Source organism: Rhinatrema bivittatum, chromosome 14 (genome assembly GCF_901001135.1).
Source record: "Rhinatrema bivittatum chromosome 14, aRhiBiv1.1, whole genome shotgun sequence".
NCBI lineage: Eukaryota > Metazoa > Chordata > Amphibia > Gymnophiona > Rhinatrematidae > Rhinatrema > Rhinatrema bivittatum.
The window spans coordinates 4,156,132-4,177,250 of NC_042628.1; the positions used below are offsets into that span (position 1 = coordinate 4,156,132).

General features: G+C 44.0%; 1 protein-coding gene across 4 annotated transcripts in view; it reads right to left on the reverse strand.

Moving 5' to 3' along the window:
• LOC115076060 overlaps positions 1–21,119 on the reverse strand; it is a 98,847-nt gene that overhangs the window by 63,191 nt on the left and 14,537 nt on the right. For 3 of the 4 annotated variants that reach the window (XM_029577168.1, XM_029577169.1, XM_029577167.1), the window contains exons 9-21: positions 18,528–18,640; positions 15,485–15,603; positions 14,628–14,783; positions 13,118–13,329; positions 12,750–12,850; positions 9,989–10,119; positions 9,294–9,449; positions 7,779–7,984; positions 7,398–7,498; positions 5,277–5,407; positions 4,582–4,737; positions 854–1,059; positions 485–585 (exon numbers count right to left, since the gene is read on the reverse strand). In XM_029577168.1, coding sequence (XP_029433028.1) covers positions 485–585; positions 854–1,059; positions 4,582–4,737; positions 5,277–5,407; positions 7,398–7,498; positions 7,779–7,984; positions 9,294–9,449; positions 9,989–10,119; positions 12,750–12,850; positions 13,118–13,329; positions 14,628–14,783; positions 15,485–15,603; positions 18,528–18,640 — 1,889 coding nt within the window. The remainder of the gene's footprint in view (positions 1–484; positions 586–853; positions 1,060–4,581; positions 4,738–5,276; positions 5,408–7,397; positions 7,499–7,778; positions 7,985–9,293; positions 9,450–9,988; positions 10,120–12,749; positions 12,851–13,117; positions 13,330–14,627; positions 14,784–15,484; positions 15,604–18,527; positions 18,641–21,119) is intronic. The other variant, XM_029577170.1, reaches the window with a different exon arrangement.

Consider the following 21,119-nt stretch of genomic DNA (forward strand, 5'->3'; position numbering starts at 1 on the left):
AGAACCTGATGGCGCTGATAGTCAGTGCTGCCTGGCTAAGTCTGCTCATGGTGGAGGCAGCTCTGCAGATAGCCGGATAAAACTTGCACTGCTAACTTTAACTTGCTGTATTCAACAGCACCTAACTGGTTAAGTCTCCCATTGAATATCCTGGCCAAAATTGCCTGGGTGAATTTACTTGGCCACTTCCCACTGTCCACGGCTCTCTATATTACCCTCAATGTTTTTTTTTTCATTCCATTGATAACATTATGCTCCCATAGTCCTACAAGCATTATTTTCCCTGCTGGACACTATTTGTGAACACTAATACCACTTGGGCCATGCTGAGGTCAGGAGCAATTTCCCAGTCTGAGCTAACGGGCAATGCCTTACAGTCACTCACTCAAGAACAGGAGACAGGCATTTGAAAACAGGGCCTAGTGAAGTGAGGTTTCTAATGGAGAATGGACAGCAGATCTCCTGCTTTTACAATCAGTCTTACCGCCTGCAGTGTGATTGGTCAGGTAGACGTTCAGAGCTCCATAGATGTCTTGCCTTGTTGCAGGAGTCATAGATGGATACGAAACATTCAAACCACTCACCCTGCAGTAACAAAGACATTTCAGATGAGAATGGAGACTTTACCCCTGATGAACAAAGTCATCCATTTCCCCAACAAAGATGTCCACCTGGAGTCCTGCAAGCTACCTGAGGCTGAAGGTTAATCACCTCTAAATGGCCATCACTTAATCCTGGAGATTAGCAAAAAACTATACAGGAAGATGGAAAGCCAGAATCTTTTTATTGGGCACTCAGTTTATTCCATAGCAGTAAAGATGCAACTGGACAGAAAATCCTGAATGATCCTTACACAGCTTGGTAGGAGTTGCAGGAGGTGCTGGTAATGATCTGGCTCAGCTGGGATGAGGTGATCACGGGCAGGAGGATAGGAATCTTGTTCTGGAACCAGTCAGCATAGTTCGATGTGCTGAAGTATTTCAGGTGTGGGGAGAGCAGGTCCAGGGTTTTATTCAGCATTGTAGCCGCAGCTGTCAGATTCTGTGCTGAGACATTTCTCTGCAAGAAGGAAAAGCGTCTGTTACCCTGCAGGAACCCTCAGATTCCGGAACAGACAATGATGTCTTTTCAGATTTCTTTTGAGATGGCTAATTTCTTTGTTATAAGGCTAGCAATGACGTCCTGGAGCCTGCAGTCTCTACCCCTGCCTATCCAGTCATCCAACAGGTGAGATGCATCACCCCATGATGCAAATATTCCCATGGTCTTTCACTGACCGTTATAACACGTACCAAAGATGTCACCTAAACTGCCCATGATAAAATCCAGACCGTGCAGCGAGTTACGCCATGTTTGCCCAGATTTTTCAAAGTTAAGTTAGAGTAAGGCTAGATAGAGAAGCTTAGTCAGAAAAAAGAGCCAGACGGAATACAAATCTTACACAATAAGGGGCAGATTTTCAAAGACCCACGAGCGTAAGTCGGTTACGCGCGCCGGGCCTATTTTCAAAAGGCCCGGGACGCGTGTAAGTCCGGGGGCTTGAAAATCGGGCGTATATGTGTGCGCGCCGACCTAGAGGCTGTGTGCGCTTCTTTTAAAATCTACACCTAAGGAAAGAGGAAACCCTTCTGGAGGTTATTTATACTTAGGGATGCTCCTACTACAGATGTTTTCATTTTGTTAGAAAGAATTCCTCATAATGGGGCAGATTTTCAAAGACCTACGCGAGCGGGCAATCGGCCAGCTCGCCAGGCTTAAAAGGTAAAACAAAGATCGGGGGGGTGAGGTGGTTAGGGGAAGGGGTGGGAAGGTCAGGTTAGGGAACAGGGGAAGGCAGCGCGGCTCGGCACACACAAGGTGCATAATTGTGCACCCCCTTCCACATGCCGACCCTTGATTTTATAACTTGCGCGCGCCTGCTCGTGCAAGTTATAAAATCAGGTGCACATGAGCGAGCGCGCTGGGTAGCGCACGCACCTTCTTAAAATCTACTCCAAAGAGCGTAATTTTCAATCGTATGCGTAAGTCAGAAGATTCAGACAGAGGCAGGTATGGGGAACGTTATACCTGTTATTTATAAAGTATATTGTGGAAGTCCCAAATGTATGTGTGTATGTTTCAGTATGTACACATTTTTGTAATGTATTATCTACAGCATGCGAGTACTCCACTTGTGGAATTACTTGTGCGTACGCACTTGCTATCATCCGTTCACCCACGCTCTCCAGCATTTCACGTTTGCCCCTAACCAGACCTATCATCCAAAAACTGCAAACAAAACATAACTGTGATTTAATTTCCATGTCTCAGTTAACAGGTGTAAAAGTGTACGTAGAACTTCGCTAAGGCACATGTGAATACCGCTTACTAGTGTGTGAACTTCCAAACCCTTAACTGCCCTTTTTTTCTAATTTAACATGTGTGCTTGTACTTCAGGCTTTTATAGAAGACTACTTACATATTGAACCCTTTTGAAAATGACCCCATAACATACATATAATTCATATTCTTTCCTTTTCTGTTTTCTAATTTATATCAATTTTTTGGTTCTTCTGAAGTTCTTAATCTTTCTTTTAAGCAATGTAACTGGAAACCTCAGAATGATAGGGGCTAGGCTACTGGAGATAAATTCTGTATTTGTTGTAAAAAGATAAGTCTCTGGCAAGAACATTGCAAGTTAAAGAATGAGGAACTATTTTGTCTAAGGAATAGTATAGATGAATATAAAGCCAGATAGGATGGAAGAGACTCTGTAGCTTAAAGATGAGAAACTTTCTTGAAATATTATAGCTAAATTACAGAAACTCTTCTTAAATATATTTAATGTTTTGCTTAGGTTTTAAGAGGCACTATGGTTCAGAACAGGAAGTAGTACTACAGCTCAGAATGAGGAACTATTTTTCTGCCTTTGCAAAAGATGATGCTAAGAATGTATAAATGACTTCCAACATGTTGCTGCTGGACCTCTGTCTCCTTTCCCTCTCCCATATTTCCTGGCTGGGGTGATGGATTGGCAGCTCTGAGTAGCTGAGAACAAAGAAAATAAGATTGTACCTATGCAAGCCAGGTCCAATCTGGAAAGCTCAAAAAAGGGATCACTGTAATACCAAAGCACTGACCACGAGACCACTTGAGATGACAGTTATTCAGCAGTACACTGACCATCTCCCTCTGAAACCACCTTTTCCAGAGACACAGCTGACAGTTCCAGGGGAATAATTGATCAGAGATGTATCTACTGTATATATACTTTCTCTTGGGCCATTCTCATAAGTAGTCCTATATATATTTCATTGCTATCTTTTTATTCTTGTGTGCTACCATATACTGTACCTATCTAGTCATTGGTTAGGATATTATCTAAATGCTTTGCTATTAGATTATGTTATATTGCTTAGACTTTTGGGACATATTTGCTGAGGTTATATTATTGCTGTTCGTTTGTATAGGAATAAAGGTTTATATATATATATATATATATATATCTGACCAAACACTACATGTCTTGGCTCAACTCTGGGACAAATACAAATAAAACTTTGTCCCTCTGCTAGGTTGCCATCTGCCTGGTTTTGAACCAGACAGCTAGGTTTTCAGGCATGCTGTGCAGTGTCCAGTCAAAAGTACCAGATGTTAAAAGTCCGGTTTTGCAGGTTGCCCCTCCTCTCTCCCACAGAAAGGCAAGGTCAGAGCCTCTCAGAGGAGAGCTGCGTTCTTGTCCTGCCCCCAACTCTTTTCTTATGCTGTGATTGGACAGCATAGGGAGAGGATGTGGGACCCAGCAGAGCTCTCAGCAACCAATGGCTCCACAGATTTCTGTAGAAATCATCAGGACCCGAGAGAGGGCCTGCAGTGAGCCAGCTGAGACAGATACAGGCACAGAGGAGAAGATGGAGAAACAGATAGACAGATGGAGGTACAGGGTGAGGAGAGGAGAGAGACAAAGGAGACAGAGACAGAAGGGGAGGAAAGGGAAGGCAGACACATGGGGAGCATGGTAAGGTTAAGATACAGAGGGCGGCATGGAGGGAGGTAATGGGTCACAGGGTGTCTTGCTCAGTTCAGCCGACAGCTGCAGCTGTTTGGGAAATTGCTCTAGAGGCCATACATTCCTCCCTGAGGTCTCACTCTGGACCCATGCCTTGTCCCTTAGCAACTAGAAATGTATCTGGTGTTACACAACAACATAGAGAGCTACATATTGAAAAGCCATTTAGACGGATAAGGTAGGTGTTTCAGGGAGGAGCTGAGTTAGCCGGTTAAGTTAACCATAGGCAGGTCTAAACTTAGTCAATTATATGTATACGGCTAACTGTAAATTATCCGGGTATATTCAGCGACTGATAGCATCAGTCAGATTCATAATTGGTCTGACCAGTGTCCACAAAGATAATACAAAATTCAATGGGATCTACCGTCAAAGATTTTTTTTTTTAACACAAGCAAAGAATGAGGAGAAATATTTTACAAGTAAAAACTAATATATTGAATGGTTTGATGTTTAGAATCCTGTTAAGGGAAGCCTAGACATTGCTTCCCTGGTAACAGTGATCACATATATGGAATAAATTGTATATTTACAGCATTAAATTCCTTGAAGTATGCAGCCAGTTCGGTCGTAGACCTGTTCTTCATGCTATCAAAGATGATGGTGATATTGGATGAGCTGCTGGTGGCCCCAGAGTCCACAGTCAAATCTGCCAACTGGGTGGATGTGAGTTGATCCAGGAGATCAAACTGTAAGAAGAAAACACCATGTGGTGAGGTCTCTGCCATGCTCAGCAGATTATTCATTTTGAAAACTTCTAAGTGACCTTTCACAGAGGCAGAACCACTGATGCTATCTGATACTCCCACGTCTCCCCACCTTATCCCATGCACACTGGAGGCAGAGGAAAGGTTTCTGTTGGGTCATTACTCATGCAACAATACTTTCAATATAAACCGGTGACATGCACACTGGTATGGGAAAATACCAAAAACCTGCAATAGATCAGACGGGAGCATTGACCCGACGTGGGTGTGTATTAATGTGACTTTGGAAGCTTACAATTAAAAATATATTCTCAATATTGCTGGTGTTATTACAAAATAATCAATGGATGTTGCTAGACTGAAATAAATGTAATCTCTCAATAGTATGACATTTTGAGATTGAGCCTTTGTGGGGGTCAAGGGCGGCATCTGTAGCGCACGCCTGTTCTCCACAGGGTCACAAGTCATATCCAAAAGTCCAACACTACTACTAGACACTGTCCTCCATGCCCATGACTTACGCCAGAAAAGTTGTTTTTCAGAAGACGTAAATCCATATATTGGGCGTTGGCGCTGAATGCAGCCAGATTCTTCTGCAGCCAGTCTCTGTTCTCATTCGTGACATTACTGCCATACGTGCTACACGCAACACCTGCAGGGGACATAATGGCAACATCTGGTCAGGAAATCTGCTCCACATTCTGCTCAGCTGGTACTGCTTTACCCTGAGCTTGTATTGTACCCAAGGTATAAGGATCCTTATCCACAAATAAGCCAAAGATATCAACTCTTGGAGAAGAAAGATTCTGTATCTTGATGTGAATCAAGTGAGACTGGTCAATTCTGTGGGAAGCACTGAATTTTGTGGTCCTTTCTGCAGCTGTGGAATTGCGGGAGACCAACGGCCCTGAATGTATCTCATCGTCTTCCTGAGAGAGCTCTAGGAGCTGTGGTGGACGCTTGCAAGGAGAAAGGCTGCCCATCTGAGGAAGGACCCCAAAGACATTCCTGACTGTCAGAAGAGTCAGACAGGAGCTTGCCAGAGTGAGAGAGGCTAGAGAGATGGAAGGGGAGGTTCCTGGGGAGCCCCAAGGAAGGAGCCTTTCTGCCCCACAGTGACTGCAGCTTTTGAAAGAGACTGAGATTTGGTTTTGTACTTTTTGGACGGGGCCTGCTCTAGGCTGTGACCCTCCCCATGAGTCCCTGTGTCCTGGATGGGCACAAGGGCTACTTTTGCTATAAATTTTGAATTTATGTGACATCTCACACACTTGCAGGAGGTACAGTAAACATGCAAAGTGAGAACCAGGGTCCTGAACCATCTAATCCTAAAGATTAAAGGTTTTAAAGATGACAAGTTCTCTATTGCAATGTCTGACCCTAGAGGTGAGAGGCTCTGTATTGTTGTACCAGTCCCCAGAGTCATACGGCCCTAGAGATCAAAGGTTACGCATTCCTCTGCAGATTCGGGATGATCTTCCAGTGCCCAGCCCCTGAGCTTTGCAGTCCCAAAGGTGAGTGGATTTCTATTCCAGTTCCAATCAATGAATCTGGAATTATTTCAAAACTTTCATCGAGACTTACATGTGGAAATAAGGAGCTTTGCATGTACATTGGCTGGATGCACTTAAGTGGATTTTCAGCTCCCAATAATTACACGTTTACGTTCACAACAGACATAAATTGGACTAAATGAAGAAGAGGCATTCCAGGGAGACAATGAATGCACGTATTATGCATTTGTGAACAAAACTTCAATTTTCACTCATAAATGTCATTCCCAGGGCCGGTGCTTCCATTAGACAAGTTAGGCAGTTGCCTGTAGCGGGAAAAATTGGGGGACAGCAAAATCCTACCCGCATGAGTTCCAGAAGGTGCTGTGCCAGAGACAATTCCACCAAAGAAGAGAGCGCTTGCTGGAGCTGCCACCCGTAGGTACGTTGGGGATGCGGGTGCATGACCAAAGCTTTGCACCGGCCCTGGTTATTCCGTTCCCATCACTATCTTTAACCTCAGTTTTGCCACACATTATAATGAAAGCAATTCTGAAAGGGATTTCCATGGATAAAAAGTGCTTTGCCCATGTAAATCACATGTCTGAATATTGCCCACCCGTGCACGGAGTTGTGTCCGGAGCTTATGTGTAGCCGCTTTGTAGTTAAACCATTCCCAGGACAGACTGAGGTCAGGGGAGAAAATTTAATGCATCGTTTTGGATTTTCAAAGCTTTTCACATAGGTTTGATCGGGTTGAAATCTCTGCCGTCACTTTTTTCTTAGGTAATTCTCTCACTGAAAGCACAAGCATATGGGAAAGGTGCACAGGTGAAGCGTAGACGTTCCCGTGCACCGATGTGGCGAGTATGGAAATTTCCCCCATTATTCACAAATATTTTGCTGAATTACCACCTGACATTCATCCTCCGCATGTTTGAAATCATGCATGGAACTTTGCAGTTAGACACATCACTGAATATTTACGCCTCAATTGCCCGGTCTCAAAATAAATAAAGCTCTCAGTATATTATACTAATATGATTAGTCCTTATGTAAGTTAGCCTTTCTCTTCAGAAAAACTGTACTTCCACTATTTCATCCTTTTCTGGTTGCATTTCCTTCTCCTGCTTTTACAATCAGTCTTACCGCCTGCAGTGTGATTGATCAGGTAGACGTTCAGAGCTCCATAGATGTCTTGCCTTCTTGCAGGAGTCATAGATGGATATGCAACATTCAGACCACTCACCCTGCAACAACAAAGACATTTCAGATGAGAATGGAGACTTTACACCTGATGAACAAAGGCATCCATTTCCCCAACAATGATGTCCACCTGGAGTCCTGCAAGCTACCTGAGGCTGAAGGTTAATCACCTCTGAATGGTCATCACTTAATCCTGGAGATTAGCAAAAAACTATACAGGAACAGGCTCAGGAAGATGGAAAGCCAGAGCCTTTTTATTGGGTGCTCAGTTTATTCCATAGCAGTAAAGATGCAACTGGACAGAAAATCCTGAATGATCCTTACACAGCTTGGTAGGAGTCGCAGGAGGTGCTGGTAATGATCTGGCTCAGCTGGGATGAGGTGATCACGGGCAGGAGGATAGGAATATTGTTCTGGAACCAGTCTGTATAGTTCGATGTGCTGAAGTTTTGCAGCTGTGGGGAGAGCATCTCCAGGGTTTTATTCAGCATTGTAGCCGCAGCTGTCAGATTCTGTGCTGAGACATTTCTCTGCAAGAAGGAAAAGAATTTGTTACCCTGCAGGAACCTTCAGATTCCAGGAAGTCACATGGGACCGGAAGGATCTCTTCTGAGGGCTATGGTGATTTCTTTACTATGCGGCTTGCAATGACCTCTTGGAGAGCACAGCATGCAGCTGCCTAGCCCTGCTTACCAGTTACTCAGTAAGGTGAGCTCCACCACCCCATGCACTTATTCCTATAGACTTTCACTGATGATTAGAGCAGGTCATAGGAGAGAGAAGCCAAGTGGTCAAAGATGTCATCTAACTTTCCATGATAATATCCAGTCAATGCAGCAAGCTAAGTCATGTTTGGCCCACAGTAGTCAATGTCAAGGTAGAGCAGGGCTGGATAGAGAAGCTTAGTCAGAAAAAAGAGCCAGCTAGAATACAAATCCTAAAGAATGAGGAAAGAGGAAACCCTTCTGGAGGGTAGTTATGCTTAGAGATGCTCTTAGTACAGATGTTTTCCTTGTATTAGAAAGAATTCCTCATACAGACGGAAATTTTCAGCAGTATGCATAAGTCAGCAGATTCAGACAGAGGCAGGTATGGGGGATGTATCTTATAAACGCTATGACGGGAGCCCCAAATGTGTGCGGGTTTGTTTCAGTATGTACACGTTTTAAAATCTATTATCTACAGCATGCAAGTACTCCACTTATGGAATTACTTGTGGGTACGCACGTGCAATCATCAGTTCAGCACTTCACCTTTGCCCCCACCCAGACCAATCACCCAAAAACTGCAGACAAAACACCACTGTGATTTAATTTCCACGACCCAGTTAAGAGGTGAAAACGTGTGCGTGGAGCTTCACTAATGTGTGTGTGAATTCCGCTTACTGACGCGGGAACTTCCAAACCCCCACAAACAGCCCTGCCAAACCACCCCATCTCCCCACTAACACAGGGCTACTGGCTATTGATGATAAATACAAATAAAACTTTGAAAGACCGCACCACCTCTACCAACGTCCCACATGTGTTTGTGCCAAATTCTTATTCTTAAAAGCAGAGTAGAATGGAAGTTGTAGAAGCTTGGCCAATGCATTAGGCATGGAGATGCGCTATTGGTTGATAGCACCAGTCAGATTCATAATTGGTTTGACCAATGTCCACAACGATAATACAAAACTCAATGGGACCTAACTTCAAAGATTTTTTTGTAACACAAGCAAAGAATGAGGGAAAAATATTTTGCAAGTAGAATCCAATATACTCAGTCCTGTTCAGGGAAGCCTAGACATTGCTTCCCTGGTAACAGTGATCACATATGTGGAATAAATTGTATATTTACAGCATTAAATTCCTTGAAGTATGCAGCCAGTTCAGCCAGATTCCTCCTCTTCAAGCTACCAAAGATGATGGTGATATTGGATAAGCTGTTGGTGGCCCCAGAGTCCACAGACAAATCTGCCAACTGGGTGGATGTGAGTTGATCCAGGAGATCAAACTGTAAGAAGAAAACACCATGTGGTGAGGTCTCTGCCATGCTCAGCAGATTATTCATTTTGAAAACTTCTAAGTGACCTTTCACAGAGGCAGAACCACTGATGCTATCTGATACTCCCACGTCTCCCCACCTTATCCCATGCACACTGGAGGCAGAGGAAAGGTTTCTGTTGGGTCATTACTCATGCAACAACACTTTCAATATAAACCGGTGACATGCACACTGGTATGGGAAAATACCAAAAACCTGCAATAGATCAGACGGGAGCATTGACCCGACGTGGGTGTGTATTAATGTGACTTTGGAAGCTTACAATTAAAAATATATTCTCAATATTGCTGGTGTTATTACAAAATAATCAATGGATGTTGCTAGACTAAAATAAACTTAATCTCTCAATAGTATGACATTTTGAGATTGAGCCTTTGTGGGGGTCAAGGGCGGCATCTGTAGCGCACGCCTGTTCTCCACAGGGTCACAAGTCATATCCAAAAGTCCAACACTACTACTAGACACTGTCCTCCATGCCCATGACTTACGCCAGAAAAGTTGTTTTTCAGAAGACGTAAATCCATATATTGGGCGTTGGCGCTGAATGCAGCCAGATTCTTCTGCAGCCAGTCTCTGTTCTCATTCGTGACATTACTGCCATACGTGCTACACGCAACACCTGCAGGGGACATAATGGCAACATCTGGTCAGGAAATCTGCTCCACATTCTGCTCAGCTGGTAAGGGTCACCCTGAGCTTCAGGCCTGTATTGTATCAAGAACATAAGAAGAACATAAGAACATGCCATACTGAGTCAGACCAAGGGTCCATCAAGCCCAGCATCCTGTTTCCAATAGTGGCCAATCCAGGCCATAAGAACCTGGCAAGTACCCAAAAACTAAGTCTATTCCATGTTACCATTGCTAAAGGCAGTGGCTATTCTCTAAGTGAACTTAATAGCAGGTAATGGACTTTTCCTCCAAGAACTTATCCAATCCTTTTTTAAACCCAGATACACTAACTGCACTAACCACATCCTCTGGCAATAAATTCCAGAGTTTCATTGGTGTGAATCAAGTGAGTCACCAAGTCCAAGAAATCAATGTTTCTGCACCCCTGTGTAAATCCCCTGAACCAGTGGTTTTCAAGCAGGGGTGGCTGCAAGCCTGTCAATGAGTGCACAACCAGACCACAACCATGTGCTTTAATGTGCAATGCTCTGCTCAGTAAGAGAGGAGGAGAAGGACATTGTGCTTGGGGCACTCTAAGGCTGGCAGCTTCCTCTTACTGTTTCACTGCAGCAGTGTTTAATGAAGAGATCATGGAGGGGAGGGTGCATGGCGCTGTCCCACTCCTACCTATGTTTCTTTTCCAGGGCAGGCAAGCTGGTGCATGCAAGTAGGGGGATGGGAAATGTGCCGTCCATTGCCAACAATGCTTTGAGAGGGTCACTATCTCCGTTGGCAATCTGGCCAAGACTGGTCAATTCTGTGGGAAGCACTGAATTTTGTGCTCCTTTCTGCAGCCGTGGAATTGCGGGAGACCAACGGCCCTGAATGTATCTCATCGTCTTCCTGAGAGAGCTCTAGGAGCTGTGGTGGACGCTTGCAAGGAGAAAGGCTGCCCATCTGAGGAAGGACCCCAAAGACATTCCTGACTGTCAGAAGAGTCAGACAGGAGCTTGCCAGAGTGAGAGAGGCTAGAGAGATGGAAGGGGAGGTTCCTGGGGAGCCCCAAGGAAGGAGCCTTTCTGCCCCACAGTGACTGCAGCTTTTGAAAGAGACTGAGATTTGGTTTTGTACTTTTTGGACAGGGCCTGCTCTAGGCTGTGACCCTCCCCATGAGTCCCTGTGTCCTGGATGGGCACAAGGGCTACTTTTGCTATAAATTTTGAATTTATGTGACATCTCACACACTTGCAGGAGGTACAGTAAACATGCAAAGTGAGAACCAGGGTCCTGAACCATCTAATCCTAAAGATTAAAGGTTTTAAAGATGACAAGTTCTCTATTGCAATGTCTGACCCTAGAGGTGAGAGGCTCTGTATTGTTGTACCAGTCCCCAGAGTCATACGGCCCTAGAGATCAAAGGTTACGCATTCCTCTGCAGATTCGGGATGATCTTCCAGTGCCCAGCCCCTGAGCTTTGCAGTCCCAAAGGTGAGTGGATTTCTATTCCAGTTCCAATCAATGAATCTGGAATTATTTCAAAACTTTCATCGAGACTTACATGTGGAAATAAGGAGCTTTGCATGTACATTGGCTGGATGCACTTAAGTGGATTTTCAGCTCCCAATAATTACACGTTTACGTTCACAACAGACATAAATTGGACTAAATGAAGAAGAGGCATTCCAGGGAGACAATGAATGCACGTATTATGCATTTGTGAACAAAACTTCAATTTTCACTCATAAATGTCATTCCCAGGGCCGGTGCTTCCATTAGACAAGTTAGGCAGTTGTCTGTAGCGGGAAAAATTGGGGGACAGCAAAATCCTACCCGCATGAGTTCCAGAAGGTGCTGTGCCAGAGACAATTCCACCAAAGAAGAGAGCGCTTGCTGGAGCTGCCACCCGTAGGTACGTTGGGGATGCGGGTGCATGACCAAAGCTTTGCCTAGAGTACCCAATACTCTTGCACCGGCCCTGGTTATTCCGTTCCCATCACTATCTTTAATCTCAGTTTTGCCACACATTATAATGAGAGCAATTCTGGAAGGGATTTCCATGGATAAAAAGTGCTTTGCCCATGTAAATCACATGTCTGAATACTGCCCACCCATGCTTGGAGTTGTGTAAGCAGTGTATATTTAGCCGCTTTGTAGTTAAACCATTCCCAGGACAGACTGAGGTCAGGGGAGAAAATTTAATGCATCGTTTTGGATTTTCAAAGCTTTTCACATAGGTTTGATCGGGTTCAAATCTCTGCCGTCACTTTTTTCTTAGGTAATTCTCTCACTGAAAGCACAAGCATATGGGAAAGGTGCACAGGTGAAGCGTAGGCGTTCACGTGCACCGATGTGGCGAGTATGGAAATTTCCCCCATTATTCACAAATATTTTGCTGAATTACCACCTGATATTCATCCTCCGCATGTTTGAAATCATGCATGGAACTTTGCAGTTAGACACATCACTGAAAATTTACGCCTCAATTGCCCGGTCTCAAAATAAATAAAGCTCTCAGTATATTATACTAATATGATTAGTCCTTATGTAAGTTAGCCTTTCTCTTCAGAAAAACTGTACTTCCACTATTTCATCCTTTTCTGGTTGCATTTCCTTCTCCTGCTTTTACAATCAGTCTTACCGCCTGCAGTGTGATTGGTCAGATAGACTTTCAGAGCTCCATAGATGTCTTGCCTTGTTGCAGTAGTCATAGATGGATATGCAACATTCAAACCACTCACCCTGCAACAACAAAGACATTTCAGATGAGAATGGAGACATTACACATGGTGAACAAAGGCATCCATTTCCCCAATAAAGATGTCCTCCTGGAGTCCTGCAAGCTACCTGAGGCTAAAGGTTAATCATCTGAATGGTCATCACTTAATCCTGGGGATTACAAAAAAAAACTATACAGGAAGATGGAAAGCATAACCTTTTTATTGGGTGCTCAGTTTATTCCACAGCAGTAAAGATGCAACTGGACAGAAAATCCTGAATGATCCTTACACAACTTGGTAGGAGTCACAGGTCGTGTTGGTAATGATCTGGCTCAGCTGGGATGAGGTGATAACGGGCAGGAGGAGAATTAGCTTGTGCCTGAACCAGTCTGAATAGTTCGATGTGCTGAAGTTTTGCAGCTGTGGGTAGAGCAGCCCCAGGGTCGTGTTCAGCATGATGGCTCCGACTGTTGCATTTACGTTTACGTTTGTTGCAGTTCGCTTTTGAGACAAAATACGAGATTACACCCTTGTGAGTTAGCCATTTTTAATCATTGAATTGAATCTGCAAGATTGTTCTAACAGAGGGTAATTTTCAGCAGTCTGAGTACCCACAGCCTTTAGCCTGAATTTTCAAAGCAGACTTCTACGTATGACCACTTTGAAAATTTCTGGCTGTGAACAGGTGTAACTTTGTTTAAGCAGGTATACACGCACGTTTTAGAAAATCAAAAGAATACATGTAAATCCTTCCCCCACCTCACCTGCTCGTCCCGCAAATGCTTCACACGTGTACACCTGTAATCAAGATGCACACACTGATCCCCGGTGCATTTACAGGCATAAACCAGGCTTGATATGAAAATTAACCCCAGTGTTTCACCCTTTCACACAACCCTAAGGGCATTTGCAATACAAAAAAGGCTCTGCACGCTATTCCTTGTTCGAAACGTCTTAGTATTAAAATCTTCAGCCACAAAACTTCCCCATGAGAGCTGTTAAATATTCTGTTTGCTAACTACATATTGAGGATTATTTGCAATCGTGCACATAGCTCGGCACATAAACGCCTAACGTTAGGCCTGGATTTTATAAATTCTGCAGCGGATGCCACACAGCAGATAAAAAGCCACGTACACCACTCCAAAAGCAAACACATCGGTTTCAGGACACACGCATTTTTTTAATGTAGGCATCCGCACGGTTTGAGCACCCTTTTTTTATAAATATGTACGCATGTGTATTTTATGTGTGAAATAATTGGAGTTTGTGCACGGAGGCAGAGAGTTTATAAAGCTGGCTGACCTATGCGCCTATCTCGTTTATGAAAATACTGCTGCACGTGTAACCCACGCCCGCCACAACTTTCTCCAGACCCAAAAACCGCAGAAAATACAGGTGGGATTTCATTTCCACTATCTGATTTGCAGTTTGTAAAAGCATGCACACAGCTTTGATGATGCGTGCAATGCATGTGCTTCCAAGCTCCGCGCTGGGATGCCCTTGAAACAGGCTCTTTATATGTTCATATTTTTTCTCGCGGCAGCGTGCGCGCCACCTTTCTGCTAATTCCCTTACTGCGCACAGAGGCTACTCGTGTGTGCACGTGCCAGTTTTACACCCACAACCCCCGCATAAGCTTTTGAAAATATATTTATTATTTATAAATTCTTGTATGTCGTTGCTTCCCGCAAAAGGTGTTCATTGTGGATCACATGCGTACATCCATAATTTGTACACAACTGACAATCCTATGTATCAATAATGAACACACAAAATAATCATCCCGTTATATTTACATTGTAGAATCTCGTGTAGTATTCCTTTAGCACTGTGTAGCTGCTCTTTTGCAGTCTGCCAAAGATCGTGGTAATGCTGTCGGTGTTGTTCAGAGCACCAGATTCCACCGTAGCATCCGCTATTTGTACGGCAGTGAGGAGATTCAGGACAGTAAGCTGTGAACAGGAAGGCAACAGCAGGACACTAAGATAATGTGAGGCCACGTTCTTGGTAAACCAAAAAACAATCAGTTACACCAACCATGACGACACCAGTTGTGTGTGCATGTGTGGCACGATTAATGTCTCATGTACCCATGGAGGATCTTCCTCTGGAACATTACCAAAAGCTGATTAGAGTGAGTAACGTGCCTCCGGAGACCCCCAGGTTATTTTTTACTCTTTAATATGGCTGCCGGACTCTAATCCTACTTCTACCCTCACCTCTTACTGTGCTCTTGAGGAAGACACAGCAGCACCAGAATTTAAGAAGGCCCGGGATGAGGGGCGAGGAGCAACCAAAACAAAGGAGGGCAGGGAAGGCTATGGTAATGCAAGAGGAAACGGTGGCCCTTAGGGCCTAGATTGGCCATGAGATTCTGTGTCTCGGGTTCCCACAGTCAGTAATCTACGTACATTATCCTTACATAAAGCTGATTCTAGGGCAATGGGCTCCCCAGCATTCGCTGAGCTGAGACAACATCTCGGCATCTCAAGCTTGCAGACACCTTTGCAATATAAAATAAAGCATTTTCTTACCGTCTCATACAAAACACCTAATACCATGGGGACATGGAATCATTGTGGAGGTAATTTTCCAAAGGTTTAGGTTTTATGCATGCAACTCCTATATGTTCATGTCTATCAGGGGTTCTTACCCCATTGAAGTTCATATTCAGAGAGGCCAAGTCCTTATGCATAGCAAATACGCTGAAGTTTCCAAAGTTTGCGCTTAGCCAAGCAGCACTGCCATTCAGACCATCAGTACAGACCAGACCTGCAAATTAACAACATCCACACCTTGAAAACTTCTGGTTTTGAGCTGTATCTTTCTATATTTTGCTCAATTTTTATAGATTGCATAATAATTACAGAAGTCATATTAATAATGTATTCATGTGTTTCTGTTTTACTTCTTTGTCATGTAAGGAATTTGCAGAAGATCATAAGAAACATTACTTATACATAATATATAATATTTTAAATCCCCAAAATATTTGTATTGAAAATTACTTTTGTTAAATTGTTACAAAAAAAAAAAAAGACAGAACTGTTTAAGTTCCATCTTCACAGTCAGCGACTAAATTCTCCTTCCCTAACCTTGGGAATACCTCTGAGGAAACGATCCATCCATCTTTTTAGTTAGGTGGCTAAATCCTGCTGTAAAGTGACCTGTAAGCTTTTTCCCCAAAACAAAGAAGGTTTGAGAATGAGTGTGTAACAGTACGCATGTGTGAGCGCTGGAGAATGTGTGTGTGAATAAGTGATAGCGTGTGTGAATGAAAGATTGAGAGTGAGTGTGTAACAGAGAAGGAATGTACACACATGTGAGGCTGGAGAATGTGTGTGTGAATAAGTGATAGCGTGTGTGAATGAGTGATTGAGAGTGAGTGTGTAACAGTTCGCACATGTGAGGCTGGAGAATGTGTGTGTGAATAAGTGATAGCGTGTGTGAATGAGTGATTGAGAGTGAGTGTGTAACAGTACGCACATGTGAGGCTGGAGAATGTGTATGTGAATAAGTGATAGCGTGTGTGAATGAATGACTGAGAGTGAGTGTGTAACAAAGAAGGAATGTACGCACGTGTGAGCACTGGAGAATGTGTGTGTGAATAAGTGATAGCTTGTGTGAATGAAAGATTGAGAGTGAGTGTATAATAGAAGGAATGAGTGCGTGTGTGAACACTGGAGAATGTGTGTGTGAATGAATGATTGCAATTGAGTGTGTAACAGAAGGAATGAGCATACGTGTGAGCACTGGAGAATGCTTTTATGAATAAGTGATAGCATGTGTGAATGAATGATTGAGAGTGAGTGTATAACTGAGAAAGAATGAATGCACGTGTGAGCACTGGAGAATGTGTGTGATTTTGAATGAATGATTGAGAGTGAGTGTATAACTGAGAAAGAATGAACGCACGTGTGAGCACTGGAGAATGTGTGTATATGTGAATGAATGATTATGAGTGAGTGTGTAACAGAGAACGAATCAATGCATGTATGAGCACTGGAGAATGCGTGTGTGTGTGAATGAATGAATGACTGAGAGTGAGTGTATAACAGAGAAGGAATGAGCACATATGTGAGCACTGGAGAATGTGTGTGAGTGTAAATGAATGATTGAGAGTGAGTGTATAACTGAGAAAGAATGAACGCACATGTGAGCACTGGAGAATGTGTGTGAGTGTGAATGAATGATTACGAGTGAATGTGTAACAGAGAAGTAATCAATGCACATGCAAGCACTGGAGGATGTGTGTGTGTGTGTGTGTGTGAAAATGATTGTGAGTGAGTGTGTAACAAAGAAGGAATAGGTGTACATGTGAGCGCTGGAGAATGAGTGTACGAATAAGTGATAGCGTGTGTGAATGAATGATTGAGAGTGAGTGTATAACTGAGAAAGAATGAACGCACATGTGAGCACTGGAGAATGTGTGTGAGTGTGAATGAATGATTACGAGTGAATGTGTAACAGAGAAGTAATCAATGCACATGCAAGCACTGGAGGATATGTGTGTGTGTGTGTGTGTGTGTGAATGAATGAATGACTGAGAGTGAGTGTGTAACAGAGAAGGAATGAGCGCATATGTGAGTGCTGGAGAATGTATGTGAATGATTGAATGATTGTGAGTGAGTGTGTAACAAAGAAGGAATAGGTGTACATGTGAGCGCTGGAGAATGAGTGTACGAATAAGTGATAGCATGTGTGAATGAATGATTGAGAGTGAGTGTATAACTGAGAAAGAATGAACGCACATGTGAGCACTGGAGAATGTGTGTGAGTGTGAATGAATGATTACGAGTGAATGTGTAACAGAGAAGTAATCAATGCACATGCAAGCACTGGAGGATGTGTGTGTGTGTGTGTGTGTGTGTGAATGATTGTGAGTGAGTGTGTAACAAAGAAGGAATAGGTGAACATGTGAGCGCTGGAGAATGAGTGTACGAATAAGTGATAGCATGTGTGAATGAATGATTGAGAGTGAGTGTATAACTGAGAAAGAATGAACGCACATGTGAGCACTGGAGAATGTGTGTGAGTGTGAATGAATGATTACGAGTGAATGTGTAACAGAGAAGTAATCAATGCACATGCAAGCACTGGAGGATGTGTGTGTGTGTGTGTGTGTGTGTGTGAATGATTGTGAGTGAGTGTGTAACAAAGAAGGAATAGGTGAACATGTGAGCGCTGGAGAATGAGTGTACGAATAAGTGATAGCATGTGTGAATGAATGATTGAGAGTGAGTGTATAACTGAGAAAGAATGAACGCATGTGTGAGCACTGGAGAATATGTGTATGTGTGAATGACTGATTACGAGTGAGTGAGTGTGTAACATGGAGAATGAGTGTACGAATAAGTGATAGCATGTGTGAATGAATGACTGAGAATGAGTGTGTAACAGAGAAGGAATGAGCACACCTGTGAGCACTGGAGAATGTGTGTGTGAACGAGTGCAGGCTTGAGAGTAAGTACAAGAGATGATGTCCATGCACAGTTGGCCACATGATGCGTCCCTCCTGAAATACTGAAGGCATTCCCTTTTGTTTCCATGCTCCCTCTGGTTTTGCAGAGCGTGAACTGGGCAGCACATGAATTCTGAGACATAGGTTCTCATCTAGAACGGACTGCAGCTGACTATGCGTATTTGCACTGCCTGCCCTGCCCACGGCTCATGCATTCAGCACAGCACTCTCTTACCTGAGGAGTTGTTGATGTTTAAACTCTGCAGGTAAGGTAAGGCCAGGCTGTTGTATACACTCGTCTGCGTATCAGGAGACATTGAGTTAAACTGCATAGTCAATCCTTTCATCCTGGAACACAGAACAGAGCTGTCAAGATCACATGACTAAAGTCAGAATACCTCTTACGCTCTTTGTGCCCAACTCATGCAGGAGGCTGGCCTAGGCAGTAGGCAGAGAAGTGGCCTTGTTGTGAGTGATTGCCAACTTACAGGGCATCTCGTGGGCATTTCCACTCATCAGAAAAGATTGGCACACTTAAGAGTAAAATGTCAAGGTGGGCATTTGTGCAACTGTGTGTGAGGCTTACATGCACACAACACTGGGAACAGTTAGACTGCACGTTAGACATTTGAAACCATAACAGAATATCAGAATGGATGCCCAGTCCAGCAATTAAACACTTGGTAAGTGCAACTCACTCAATAAATGTGATCTGTGAACATCTAGGGGTACAAATTCAGTAAGACATCGAACTGCAAACTTACACAGCTACCAATAAACCCAATGAGACCAAGGCCATTTTCAAACACAAGGTACCCATGGACATTGAGTCTGAAAATCTGGTGCTATGCACATATCACGTTGAGACAAAATACAATGGGGGTATAAATTAGGCAGGACAATATTTAGCCAGGGATTGGGGGAAAATGTTGACATCTCAGTTTTTGGATGGGCAACTCCTCTAAGAAGTTACGCCATAGAAATAAGAGAAAGGAAAACCCAAAGCAGAATCATTTAATAAAAAGAGGAAAAATAAAATGCAAAGAAATTGACCAAAAGCAGAAGCATTGTTCTAATTTTGCAGTGGCTGCCTGTTAAAGCATTAATTCACCATGAACTTGTTCCAGCTCTCAGGCCGGTGAGTAACCAGCGCACACTCCCATTCTATAGTAACCAGCGCACACTCACAAACGTTAGTAACCAGCGCACACTCCCATTCTATAGTAACCAGCGCACACTCCCATACGTTAGTAACCAGCGCACACTCACAAACGTTAGTAACTAGCGCACACTCCCATACGTTAGTAACCAGCGCACACTCCCATTCTATAGTAACCAGCGCACACTCCCATACGTTAGTAACCAGCTCACACTCCCATATGTTAGTAACCAGCGCACACTCCCATACTTTAGTAACCAGCGCACACTCCCATACGTTAGTAACCGGCGCACACTCCCATACTTTAGTAACCGGCGCACACTCCCATACGTTAGTAACCGGCACACACTCCCATTCTATAGTAACCAGCGCACACTCCCATACGTTAGTAACCAGCGCACACTCCCATACGTTAGTAACCGGCGCACACTCCCATACTTTAGTAACCGGCGCACACTCCCATTCTTTAGTAACCAGCTCACACTCCCATACTTTAGTAACCAGCTCACACTCCCATACTTTAGTAACCAGCGCACACTCCCATTCTATAGTAACCAGCGCACACTCCCATACGTTAGTAACCAGCGCACACTCCCATTCTTTAGTAACCGGCGCACACTCCCATACGTTAGTAACCGGCGCACACTCCCATACTTTAGTAACCGGCGCACACTCCCATTCTTTAGTAACCAGCTCACACTCCCATACTTTAGTAACCAGCGCACACTCCCATTCTATAGTAACCAGCGCACACTCCCATATGTTAGTAACCAGCGCACACTCCCATTCTATAGTAACCGGCGCACACTCCCATACGTTAGTAACCGGCGCACACTCCCATACTTTAGTAACCGGCGCACACTCCCATTCTTTAGTAACCAGCTCACACTCCCATACTTTAGTAACCAGCGCACACTCCCATTCTATAGTAACCGGCGCACACTCCCATACGTTAGTAACCAGCGCACACTCCCATTCTTTAGTAACCAGCTCACACTCCCATACTTTAGTAACCAGCTCACACTCCCATTCTATAGTAACCAGCGCACACTCCCATACGTTAGTAACCAGCGCACACTCCCATTCTATAGTAACCAGCGCACACTCCCATACATTAGTAACCGGCGCACACTCCCATTCTTTAGTAACCAGCTCACACTCCCATACTTTAGTAACCAGCTCACACTCCCGTACGTTAGTAACCAGCGCACACTCCCATACGTTAGTAACCAGCGCACACTCCCATACTCTGCCTTTGATTACTGCCCAAGGCAGAGATTTGTGCCTCCTTGCTCTGCAGGTAATTTGTCGGCAGCAGCCGCACTGTGGGCGCTGTTGCACAGGACCAGGACTGCCTGCGTTTCTATGCAGATAAAAGTACACACGTTGCTGGTAAATGCACAAACTGTTACCTGTGGGCATGGCAGGCTATAATGAAAGAGCTCATTTGCACAGCTAATGCCTTTCATCATTGCCCTCCCTGTTTTGGTCCAGGGTCCGCTGTTTCCGGGCCTCTGCATTTGCATGTGAACATCCCTAGGGCTGTGTGGTTGCCTGCGTTACTGCCTGTAGCGAGAAGCCAGGGCCCCCTCAATAAGTTACCTAACATTTGCATTCCCCACTGACAGCAATGTTGTCTACAAAACATTTTCAATTCCTGCAAAAACA